The 13,555-nt window shown below is 41.3% G+C and overlaps 1 protein-coding gene across 1 annotated transcript in view; it reads left to right on the forward strand.

Annotated features, from left to right (window-relative positions):
* Positions 1-537: 537 nt before the first annotated feature.
* NT5E (5'-nucleotidase ecto) overlaps positions 538-13,555 on the forward strand; it is a 61,252-nt gene continuing 48,234 nt past the window's right edge. Inside the window, exons 1-2 of the mRNA XM_066590551.1 lie at positions 538-887; positions 5,931-6,153. Of these exons, the coding sequence (XP_066446648.1) occupies positions 543-887; positions 5,931-6,153 (568 nt within the window). The 5' untranslated portion in view covers positions 538-542. The remainder of the gene's footprint in view (positions 888-5,930; positions 6,154-13,555) is intronic.

Below are 13,555 nucleotides of genomic sequence, written 5' to 3' on the forward strand. Positions count from 1 at the left end.
TGTAAATCTGGCAATATCCTATTCATATGGTATGTATACAAACCTGTTGAAAATAATTAGCATGAATGTCTGTTAAAGTGACCATAAATGGATCATTCAGGGTATCTACAATGGCAGAAACATTTCCTTCCAGCTTACCACTCTACAAAATTGCAAACATTTCCATGCCCTATGGGACAATGACAATGTTCCATTTTAGTCATCCTTATGATCTCTCTGAATGTATAGCAGAATAGGGGGAACAATGTTTGTCTGAACCTGGATAAAGCTTCAATTAATAGCTACCTCTATTTTAGTTACTGATCTCTGAAAGCAGACTATACCTTTGTGAAGTAGTTGTACTTGTTTTAGGATGCAACATGTTACAGTACGAACTAGAAAATCTAAAAACGTAAAGGCAGACATGAGAATTCTGTTACTTTGACACTTTTCTATGCTTGCTAAGGAACACCTCCCAGATCCTCCTCTGTAGAGTCCCCTCCTTCTGTAGATGAAATGAATTTTATGTTAGTCAACTAGAGCAGTGCACAAGGAGACTTCAGATGTGCACTTGCCAGCTTGTGGTAATGCAGCTTGTGGCTGTGCTGTTGCTGCTCTGCGGTGAGCTTTGCACTCTTTCAGCGTCCTTCGAAATCACTATCCTGCACACGAATGATGTCCATGCTCGTGTAGAGCAGACCAACAAGGACGCTGGTAAATGTGGCACCCCTGCAGACTGTTATGGAGGGGTGGCCAGGAGACTCACCAAGATCAATGAGATCCGTGCCACCCATAAAAATGTTCTTTTGCTGGATGGAGGTGACCAGTTTCAGGGGACTATTTGGTTCAATGTTTATAAGGGAGAGGAAGCTGCATATTTCATGAACCACTTAAAATATGATGCCATGGTGAGTGCCAGATATAGTAACTGATATAGTAATGGCCAGGTGTTTGTGTGTGCCGTGTAGATGTCTGAAGAGCAGATATGATTGTGTGTGACAAATGGCAAAGACTCAGCAAAGAAAATAGCCTGAACCTGGTGCCAGGGCAGATTTCTGTGTTAGATGTGTTCATACTCCTGCTATGTCTACCCAGAAAAAGCAGAAATTTGCCATCAGGCTTAGATCAACAAAAATAGCCCAATTTGTTGTCAGATGCTCAAGACATTCCACAAATGTGTGTGAATTTGCGGCATGTACTGATTGGATGCTGGCGGTGTGCAAAGATGTATTTCTGGTTTAACCCTTGGTATTCACTGTGGGGTCTGCAAAACCCCTAAATTGTAATTCTTGCTTACATTTATTTAAATGTCTTGGACTAGCTTGCCACATTCATTTGTGACTTTGTCAGCTATCTAAAGTCTTCTATGATACTATAATTGTCCTGTTTCTGGGATTTATAGAAATGGGTTATACCTCTTTCAGGATCAACCCTACAATGAATACTATGTTACAATATTCCACAGTGAATACCAAGGGTTAACTGTCTCTTGTTACAAAATGTTTGCAAGTCTTTAGATAACATGATGTAGTATCATGGCACACTGCTACATTTCAAACTCAGCTCTGCTGAACTTATGAATCCAGTCTTCTGCAGCTGTATTAGGTCCCAATTAGCATATAAAAGAGAAGACAATACATGTGTAGTGTACTAGTGTTATTAGTTTCAGTGAAACAGTATTGCTTGGTAGTCATCATTAGTAAGCATGACCTAACAGGGGTTTCAGTCTTGTGTCTCACCCACCCATATATAGGTCATTAGTATTTACAAACATTCCCATGCTGATACTTACATTTGATAACAGATGACAATGGCTGGATTGTTTCACTAATGTGGGCATGGCATAAAGATTGTAAATTCTGATATAACCTGTGGTTTTATAAAGAGACCTGTAAGGATAGACTTTTAGTTAATTATGTGACTTACAGGTACAGATGTAGTGGAGCTGAGTTTGTCAATTAGCACAGCTCACAGGGACCTTTCACACGGGACAGAATTAGTCCGTAGGAACATTTCTGCATCACAATGTTAACTCTATGGGGCTTGAATTCTGCACCTGTTCAAATCCACTTGTCTTTACTTCTAAACTGCAAGATTAAATTCTGCAGCGGAAAAGCTGTCTGCTGTGGAATTAAGGACGTCTTGCAGAATTGTTGGTGCAGATTTCTGACTTACAGGAGATGTGATCCTGCAATGGATGTCTACGAAAAAAACACAAATTCCGCAAGATGCACGGCATAACATATTCTGCAGTTGAAAACGCAACACAATCCACATTAATTGACAAAATCTACATCTTCCCTGCATCCTGCGGACAATTCTGTCCCATGAGAAAGGGCTGATTCACACAGATGTATTCGCATGCACAAAATTAGTGCGCAGAATAAGCTGAATCCATTGATTTCAATAGGTCCGCTAGATTTGCTTTTTGGAAAAAAAAACGCGTAATGCTCCACATTTGTGTGCATTTGTGAACCAATGGTCCCCATAGAAGTCTGTGGGGTGCGCATAATGGGATGTGCAGTATGCTACGCAATTCTTCGGGAAAAAGAACACATCTGGCACTCAGGCTAAATAGCCATTTACATTGGGGCGTGGTAGTGCAAAAAAAAACATGACCTGCAAGCACAAAAAGTACAGTAAAATACGCCGATTGACTCTTTCATAGTGCAAATGCATTGCGCTGTTATGTGCAGAAATGCATACGCCGTGTAAAGCTGCCCTAAAATGTCAAACTGTTATCTGCAGCTCTACACAAGAATACAGGTAAATCACATGTTTTACAAGTTTTTACAAGGGTCAGGAATGCTATCTTTTTTCCTTAGGGAGAACACCTAGAAGGTGAGTGAGTGAGGAGACTTATAAAGCCATTCATGCTCCTCTGAGTAATATGCAAATAAGGGAGTTGGAGCAATACTTCTGCAGCGCCACCTATTGGAAGGCAGCATTTCTGCAAGTCAATGTCACAGTCTTTATTCAAGCCTTGTAACAATGGCTGAGAATAAACAATGACTGGGAGTTTTTAAAAAGTACATAAGAAACAGTTATAGCAAATACATTTCTGTTACAGTGTAGCAGTGTGAAGGCGCTCTTACAGGCAACCAGGACGCCTCTCATTGTTGTCTTTAATTACATTCCTTTAAGTGAATTTTTAAGACATACAGAACCTAATAAGATTACACAACGCTTACGGCCAATGAAAGTACTACTGGGAACATTGTGAAAGATCTGCATATTGTTATAGGAAGGTCATTACAACATAACATTCCTGTATATGCTAGAAAGTATTTCCCTGCAAATTAAGAAAACATTCTAGTAAAGTATTCTATTGTTTTCTTCTAGCCCTGATGTTGTAATTGACTTATCATTATTATACAGAAACTGGATTAGTAAGGTATATTCACATGGGGCAGATTCGGATTTTCAGTGCATATGGAAAATCAGCAGCATTTACAGTAGCAGCAATGTGAATGAGATTTTCAAAATCTTGTTTTCACACTCCAGAGAAAATCCTCCCAAAATCCATGCAGAAGGTGAAATGTGTTTCAGGGAATACAGCCACATGATCAGATGCATTGGAATTTAATGCATCAGACCGTAGCGTATATCGGCCAGGCCGTGAAAACGGCGGCCGATATACGCTCGTGTGAAAGAACCCTTAGATCACCAAAAGATCGTATGAGTCAGGTTGACTAGACATCTGGATATTGTGACTATAAGCTGCAAGGAGCCATTCACAGGCACATCCAGTACAACCCAATAAGGACCAGATATTTTTCATTTTTTTTATTTTTTTCCCCCATCTTCTAATAACCATTTTTTCCCATCGACATAGCTGTATGAGGGCTTGTTTTTTACAGGACAAGTTGTCATTTTTATTGTTACAATTTCCCATGTTACCATGCACTGTAAAACTCAAAAAATTTTAAGAGGGGCAAAATGGGAAACAAATTCAAATTTGCTATTTTGGGGGGTTCGCTTTTATGTCTTTCACAATAAAAGTTACTTGTGAATTTTTGATGAGTACAATTACTGCAAAACCAAATTTATATATTTTCTTATATTTTACTATTTTTGAAAAGTGAAGAAACTTTTTTTTTCTTTCACAAAAATTGTTTTCTGTCACCATATCCTGAGACCCATAACTGTTTTTTTTTGTCAGTTGGACTACGTAAAGGACCTTTCATATGGGGCAGAATTTTCTGCGCAGATACAGACTTTGTCAATTAGTACGGATTTTGTCAGTTAGTAGTTTGTGCCCCTCAATCCATAGGGGTGCGGACGCCTGAATGCCCCTCCGGCCGCAGCATGCAACATCTGTGTGTTGAGTACTTATGGGGGTTTATCTTACATCTGGCTAGTTCTATTCTCTTTCCTACTTTCCGTTAAGGGACAGACTAGGCTCGTAGGTATAAGATGCAGGCCAGTTCTTGGAAGGACGATCGCCCTGCTTGTAGGTAGGGTCCACTCTCCCAAAAGTTGCTAGGGAAAACCTTCTGTTTTATGTTTGCTGGTGTGGTCAATCTTGGACTGTTATACCTTGGTGGTAACCCCTTACTTAGTTCATTCAGGCTAGGTGAATAAGCCCTGCATGAACGTAATGCACATATTACAGAACAACAAAGTAATTAACAGTTTGAACAAGTGGGATGAGAACCCCGATTGCTGGAGCTGAGTAAACAGGAAGAACACAAAAGGTAAAGTGCTTGCCTTGTATGATGGTCCAGTCATCTTTTCTATTAAATAGGGTAGTAGATATAAAGCCACATGTGCCAGGCATTGACTGTGCCATGTGCCATGCACAGATACGAAGCACATTAGGGTGCAAGGAGTGTGGGGGATAGTGTTGAAAAAAGGGATGATTTTCTGAGGAATAGTGATGATAAAAGGAAAGGAGTCAATTCATGGAATATAATAGGTCTACCTAAAAAGAAGTGTTTTTAAGTCATACTTAAAACTGTGGTTGGTAGGCATTAATTTGCATGCTTGGGATGGCAAACTCAAAGAGAACTGATGCAGCAAGAAAATAAAAGTCTCGGAGATAGGAGCGACAAGTTTGGCTTATGGAGGATGTTAAGTCTGAGATCATGGGTAGAACAATTTCCCTTTTCCATGCATGATCATATTAGTGAGTTAAAGGGGCTGTAAAGGTATTCAACAAAATGGCTTCCCTCCCTGCAGCCTATGTAATCCTGTCCTAGGATGAGAATACATCACTAAGACCAACCCAGCCCATGCCTCAACCCCACTTGCCCACAGGTTGCAAGAAGGGTGGCCATTTTGATGAATTCCCGGAAACCCCTGTAACAGCCACTAGCTCTTTAGCACTTGCATTTTTTTGCTACTGACCGGTTGCTTGGTAGTTGATATTTTCTTCTTTGGGTCTGCTTATTATAACAGAGCTCAGTAGAGCTGCTCTTCTCTGCCTACTATATAGCTTAGTCCAGCTATTTGTAACTCATTGAAGTTGCAAATTTTTATGTTTTTCTGACAGATTGCTGGTGTTTTGCGTTTTTGATATCTGTGAACTATATTCTTTTACTACCATTCTGTTTTAAATGGTCGGCTCAGATGAGCCCCATGAACTACACTTACGGGATCATAGGGGCTCTGAGTCCAACAAGGTTGTTCTCATACTCATCTCTCTGCCTGCAAGGTTGCTGCTTTGTGGAATACAGCGGATTACTTATACTCGGCTCCTAATGACATGATTAGTGACTTTATATAGCAGTAATAGGGTTTATTGGCTTAAAGTGCAGAATCTAATGTGTTACCTTTGGAACTAAACTATTAGTCAAGTGATAACATAATCATAGACATGAGATTGTTGTTCACAACTCCATTTATTAGTTATTGGACAATTTAGGTTTTAACCTGTCTGATTCATTCCCCTCGCTTGCCTTTTCATTTTTGTTTATATCACATTAATATAAATGTCTTTCTCTGTTTAGGCTCTGGGAAATCATGAATTTGACAATGGTGTATCTGGTCTTCTGAGCCCTTTCCTCATGAATGTACAATTTCCGGTTCTGAGTGCCAACATTAAGTCGGACAACCACATCGCATCTAACATCACTGGATATTTTCAACCATATAAGATTTTGGATGTTGGTGGTGAAAAAATTGCAATAGTTGGATATACTTCAAAGGAAACCCCAATATTATCTGATCCAGGTGATACATTCATTCCTGCTATGCTGTAACACTTCCTGTGTCTAGTCTGTATGGCAATGAGCTCTTGCAAGTAAGGACATAACATATACAGAAATGTCTTAAAGGAACTATATGACCAGATTTTCTTAATTACTTAAAATCAGAGAAACACTTTCCATTTATCTAATCTTTTTTTTAATTGCTGACTGTCGATTTCTTTTTATTCTGCTATCTATACATGACTGTTATTAGTGTACCTTGACGCCACCAGGAAGTAGTGCTGGAGAGAGCAATGACAGCCCGGTGACACCCCCAGTACCTAATTGGCTGAACAGATGGCTCCCCTGCAGGTCCTGCAAGCTGAGTCATTCTCCCCTCTTCTCCCGGCCAACACTTGTCCGGGGTGCTCCTACTGTCGGCACTGCAGCTTCATCCCCGTTGTCCTCGCCGCTGCTGCTGATCGGCATGGTTCCCTCTTGCTGCTGGGCCCCTGCTCTCCTGCAGGAGTGTGCGCCGGCCGGCAAGCAATTACTGTCCCCCAATACACTGGGCCTCCATGCTGTCCTCCTCCTCTTCCTGTACTCCGCCGCTGGCGGGTGTGAGGCATTGTCCTGGCGCCGATGTGGCCTCCATGCTGTCCTTCTCCTGTAGTGTGCAGTTGACGGCTATCACTGTCATTCCACCGGCGCTGTGTCCTCCGTGATGCACACCATGCAGAGCGTGGACATAGAAACATTGCATGTTCCGCTGGCGGGGAAGTCACTAACGTGGCTGTGTAGTCCCTGCTGCCGACAACCCTCGGTGAAACACAGAGCGGGTGTCCGGCTGCGGAGAAGGCGATTGCACCTGTGGCTATGCGTGGCTGGCGCGGTCCCCGCTGTGTGCATGTCAACTAATCGCAAGATTCCATGGACAATGGCACATTTGGTGAGACGGCTGCAAAACTCGTAGCAGCGTGTGCATTGCCTGACATACACACACTGCTAGGACCTTGTATTCTTCTGCCTATCGGGTGCTGGGGGTGTGACAAGGGCGTTCTCCCTGTCATTCCCCTAGCTTCCGGTGGCGTCAAGATACACTAATAGCTACATGACTATAGGGGTCGTCCATCTTGCTTGAGCTACATTTAACAGCATTTAGAGAGATACTTTAGAGCAACTTCATGGACCTTTCATACAATAGACAGGAGATGACTCATTGACTTCTAAGGGAGACTGTTTTAGACATGCTCTGTGACCTGTTTAGGGAGGGGGGAGAATAAGGTCATGTGGATAGTGGATTCTGTGTTAACTACATGTAGGTGTTACCTTTCAGTGTAATCCTGCCTGTGTGGTTGAGGAACCTACACATGGGACAATTGTCAGGTGCATTAGCACTCCACAGCAGTTCCAGCAACTAGCACTCCTGTTCTTTCACACAGGAGTGACAGTTGTTCTATGAATGAAGGTGAAGATCGCTTCTGGCTGCCCACCTCTACAGCCATCTTTCCACGGACGCAACAGAATATCGCTTTTATTTATTACCTCCGTAGCCAGCTGGGGGGTACCGACCTCGAAAGGATGGAAGGCTGAGTCTACCTGAACCAGGCGGGGATTAAACTTGCAACCTTCAGGTCATAAGCGGAAGCATAGCACTGCATTTTTGCTGCCCACATGAGAGATTGGCTCTTTGAGAGAGCAGTAGTAGTAGTAGTAATAGAGAAGTCCAATCCCACGTAGATTCCCATCCTGTGTTCTAATAATAAGTAAAGGTTGAACTTTTTTTTTTGATCATTCAATTTTGTACTTTCCTTTTAAGACACATGGCTTACACAGCCAGATGGCATTTCTAAAATCACAGACAATCAGCATTCAGCAATAAATTTGGTGTTATGTATGTAATTCACAAGAACAATATATCAGTTGCAGTTTATGCTCACGTAATAGGCACCCATGTCAGTCAGTGGGTCTCTTCTTGACTTTTTTCTCCCACTGGTTTCATGCAGACATGTACAAAGTTTCTTCTGTCAGAATAAATATGAAACGTGCCATATTCCATCGGATTATGGCATGCTCCACTAAATGCTATATCATGGACATATTTTTCCCTAGAAAACTAGCTTTGGGGGAGAATATCTCTGTAATACAGTGTTGTACAAAGATAGCATCCTCTACGCACACAGCTCTACCTAAAGGGGTAGTCTTGACACATGCACCTCTACCTGTCACTGCTGCCTAGACTATCCTAGACTAATGTTAAATTAGGATGATGTATTACCATTTGACAAATTATGTTTTCTGACATACTGTGTTTCCCAAAAATAAGACAGATGTGCTAGGGCTTATTTACAGGGGATGTCTTATTTTGACGCAGGTCAGCCAAGTCACTTACCAAACAGGCTCGGTCCAGGTCCCTCCCACTGCTCTCCAGAGTCCCAGCGCGGTTCCTGCAGTCCTCGGCTGCCCACACAGGATTACTTCCTGGTTACGGGATTCAGAAATCCCACCTCCACGAAGGGATGGCTGTAATTGGTTCTTCAAGCGCTGCATTGATTGGCTGAGCCACATGGAAAGCATAGTAAAAATGCAGCAGTTGCGTTTTAACTGCCCTTTTCATGCCCCTAATGCATTGCCATTGACTTTTTTTCTGAACTGTAAGTACGGCTTATTTTGGGGATATTTCAAGCCTGCCCAAAAATCCTGAAAAAGCATGCTATGGCTTATTTTGGGGGGAAACTGCAGTAGTACTGCACCCCTTAAATTAAGGAGATATCATGCAGTACCATGTGAATGAGCTGTGATTGCAGCTGAGACCATGTGATTGCTGCTTAGTATATTAGAAAGGGTATGCAAAGAATCCTGTGATAAAGCCAACAAATGTGTTGAGTACTTAAAATCAGAAGGTGAATAGACCCTCGTCCATGGGTTGGGCAATTCATAGTTGACCTTGTTTTTATTTTGAGGGACCCACAGGGGGAATTAGAGAATTATATCTAGGGCAGGGGCATAACTAAAGGCTTATGGGCCCTGGGTGCAAAAGTTTATCTTGCGGCCCCCCAACTTCTTTTAACCCCTTAACACAGAGTCGTAACTTCCAGTTCCTGGGTCCCAATGCAAAACCTGTAACAGGGCCCCCAACTATAATGCTTTATTCCTAGTACTGGGCTCTCTATATGGAGAAGAGAAGCTTTATGGGGCCCCTAAGGCTCCTGGGCCCAGGAGCAACCGCATCCTTTGTATCTCTTAAAGTTACGCCAGTGATCTAGGGAATTAATAGTAATCATTGGGGTCTCCACTGCACATGTTTCTGAGACCATATGTTTGGAGTGGCATTTTTTTTTTAGAGGAGTTGGTTGTTCATTCTAAAATTCACCTAAACAAGTTGACATAAACAACTATCTATTTAAATTTCTGAAGTTGTCATTACATGGAAATCAAAATATACCATAGAGTCAGATGAAAAGGGTACAGAGGAATTGTTCAACAAAAAAAATTTCCAGGCCAGTTGAAAACTATGAAAACACAGTTTACCCAAAAGGGGTACCCCAGAAAATTGGTGGATGAGGCTAACTTCACACTGGTGAGGGCGATATGATTCATGGCCTGATATCACCCTCGCCATCTATGTGAAAACAGCCTCGCATCAGTGTTGGAATGAAGGGAACACCACTTCTGATGCTGACCCCATTGAAAACAATGGGCGCTGCGATGCAAGAACACACAGATATATAGAGCATGCCGGGATTTGCTTCTTGCATAGCATTGCATCGCGGTACTATGTGGGGAAAAAAAATCGCTCATGTGTATGAACCCTTTCAAATAAATGGGGTTCATATTTGTGCAAGATTTGTGCATCTCGCAACATACAAACTCGTGCGATTTTCACGCCAGTGTGTGAAGGCAGCCTAATGCCACAAGAAGGATTTGTCTCAGTACACATGTGGACTGTTTAAAATCTAATAAGAGGTGTAGTCAGATGGAAGAAGGGAATACTGTTCAATTTTTGCCTCAATGCAATGCCGGGCATTCAAAAGTTGGAAGTAAATCTTGGCCTATATAACTGAATGATCCAGTAGCAGTGGGTACTTTGGGCAAAGGCCCCTTGCTAACCTTTAGCTCCAAATCTCAAAGGAAAGATTGCTCCATCATGCCCTAAGGGGGAGGACTATAGTGCAAAAAGAAAAGGACTAGTGTTCAGGGGTAATATTGCTACCCTCTTAGGGTCCTATAAGTGCGGTAACAGAAGGTGCAAATGTTGTGATTCGAATAGAAATGATGTACAATATGTCACAGTTTTTTTCTACAGGACATATAATCTTTCTAAAACAATATAGTGGTGCCTTGGGTTAAGAGTTAATTTGTTCCGTTACAGAGCTCTTAACCAGAAAAACTCGTAAGTCAAATCAATTTTCCCCATTGAAATGAATGGAAAAGCCATTAATCCATTCCGGATCGCGAAGCTCTCCCACTGATTTCAAAGGGGATAGTGTTGCCCCATTGAAAGTAATAGGACGCTGGCACCCCCGCAGTGATTTTCAGGGAAGGGCTTTAAATATAAGCCCTTACCTAAAAATCATCCTTAGTTGTAGTAAAAAAAATATATACTTACCTCTCCCGGGGGTCAGGAACATCTAGCCGCTGCTTGTTCTCCCTGCACTGCTCTGAAGCTTTTCAGCAGGCGGGAATTAAAATGCAGGGAGAACAAGCAGCGGCTAGACACGCCTGAGCCCTGGCAGCGGCAACAGGTGAGTATATATTTTTTACTACACCTAGGGAAGATTTTCAGGGAAGGGTTATATTTAAAGCCCTCCCCCGAAAATCACTGCAGAGGTTACCGGCAGCCAATTGCATTCAATGGGACCACCGACAGCAGCGTCAGCCCCATTGAGAGCAAGGCTCTTAACTCAAGTTTTTGCTCTTAAATCAGAGCAAAAATTCGGAAGAGAGACGGCTCTCAAGTCAAAAAGCTTGTAAGCTGAGGCACTCTTAACCCAAGGTATTACTTTATATGTATTGTGGGTCTAGGTATGTTATCTATATGTTGCCATCTCCTTGCCACCTGCAATACGCAAGTGGAACTATATGAACACTATAGGAGCATATTAACAAACATTGCTCCAATAAATACAATAAATTTACTCAACATAGTGTCTCTAGACATTTTACACAAGTCTATAATGGTGACCCCCATGGCCTTTCAGTTGTACCACTTGACACAGTTAGGAAAAATTTTAAAAATTACATAGACAAGGAATGTTTTCGACTTTCCATTTAAATTGTGTTTTTCCCAAAGGGTCTGAATTTAGCTCTTGAATATGTTTTTTATTCATTTTTATTTTTATACTGGATTTTTTTATTGGATTTTCATTATATGGATTCGTTTTACCTTATTATGATGGATCACATGATTATTAGTTTTTATATTGTCATGCATTTTATATAGCATTTTGGTATTGTGTGTATATGTATATATATACATATATATGTGTGTATATATGTATGTATATTTATATATTCTTTTTTTATAGTTGCTATATGGCAAATTAATGGTCTATTCCTATTGTTTCTAATATCAGTATTTATGAATTTATATTAATTTACTGTCAAAGTTGAGAGATTTCTTCTCTTTTATTTTTTAAAATACATTTAATGTGTAGCGTTGTATCTGGGCACCGGGCGGTTGCATCACATGGTTTGTATCTTTCGGCTCAGTGATGTGTTCCACTGGTTGGAACACGGTGCTGCGTACTTTGTGGGACGTCACTTCTGCTCCCGAATCATTACATCACGCATTGTTATGGCTCAGGGCTGCTTCTCCTGTTGGAGCGTGGTACGGTTTATTCCCCATACACTGCCTTTGCCTCCTACGAGCGGTGGCGTTTCACGCTGGAACACATTACATTATAGCGCCATCTCTGCTGGCAGCTTGGATTTCCCAACATGGCCATTTTGTGTTCACTTGGTGACTGCAGCCACTTATTTTGGCTTTTGGCAAATCTCTAAAGAGGCTTGGATGTCGCAGGCTCATAAGTGAGCCAGCACCATCCCACGACTGTAAATCACGACATGTAAGGGAGAAGTGGTTTTTAATAGCTTTTGCCTTCTCCTTCCTCGGCTACATAGCACTCATGGAGCACTATGTACTAAAGAATGAAAGCGAAAGTATAACTTTCACTATGCGACGGGCGATCACATGACTGCTAGGTGCATCCCATTAGAGCAGAGCTGCAGGGTCCTAGCACACCCTGATCAACTCTGTTAGTGACTGTTGTCACTACAGGGGAATGTTTTCACCTGTAACTGAGGCTCCTATGGATGATCCAGCTACAGAGGAAAAGTATGAAATAAAAAATAAAAAAAGACCATGTGAATGACCCCCAGACATTTTACATGACATCTCAAAGGGCATGGATGGTAAAAAAAAATAGTTACAAAAATAAGTTAAAGAAAATTACAGAGTAAAATAAAAATATATACATAAAAAATAAAATGACCCACCGCCAACGCCAACCAAAACAGTTGCCATATGCATCCTGTAATCCAAAACTATACAAATTATATATCACAACGTCCAAAACAAAATGAGGAACCCATTCTGGTACTTTATTTTAGAATAAATATATTAATTTAAAAATAAACAACCATAATTTTTAAAAATATATATATATTTACCTTTTTACCCCCAATGAAACTGAAAAATGGAAAAAAGTAAGTGAAAAAAGATATTAAAAAATGGCTCTATATGTCCAGAAAAAAAACACAGCAAAAATAACTTTCGTAGCTGAAGAAAGGAAAGTAAAGCAGTAAAACCACCACATGATTTGGAGAAGGACTTCTGAGTAAAAAAAAGTTAATCCTAAGAGGGCGCTAGCAGAAAGCCCTGCTGATTCCACCCAAGCACAGTGATTGACAGTTTTCCCTGTATCAATGTGTATGTAGCAAAGGTTGTCAATCACTATGTGGACAAGGTAAGCTGGACTCTCACTATCTCTTCTAGGAGCCCTGTCAGGATCTACTTTGCTTTTTCTCAGAAATCCTATGCCAAATCACATAAACCTAAATATCACACAGTGCAGCTTTCTTTGTTCTCTCAACCATAGCCTGTCCTTAGAAAGGGCAGCATAAATCAACTGGCGGGTTTGCCCGGATATGCCATAACTTTGGGAGAACAGAGGTCTGATGACTCACATTTGCCTACATGTTTAATGAAGAGGTGTTCGAGCTTGTGAGTGGCCCTCTACATCGAGGTCTATGGGAAAGCTATAGGAATACTCAATCACGCCTTGTCTTTCATCTCTCCACTGAACTGTATGAAGAAAGCATCAATTCCTGAACTGGGGTAACTGTTCTCTTGATAGGTGCCTGTCTCATCTTTTAGACCCTTACCTATTACACATTTATAGCATATCATATCATGTACTAAGCCATAAATGATTACAATGGGA

This window comes from Eleutherodactylus coqui, chromosome 1 (assembly GCF_035609145.1).
Source record: "Eleutherodactylus coqui strain aEleCoq1 chromosome 1, aEleCoq1.hap1, whole genome shotgun sequence".
Lineage (NCBI taxonomy): Eukaryota > Metazoa > Chordata > Amphibia > Anura > Eleutherodactylidae > Eleutherodactylus > Eleutherodactylus coqui.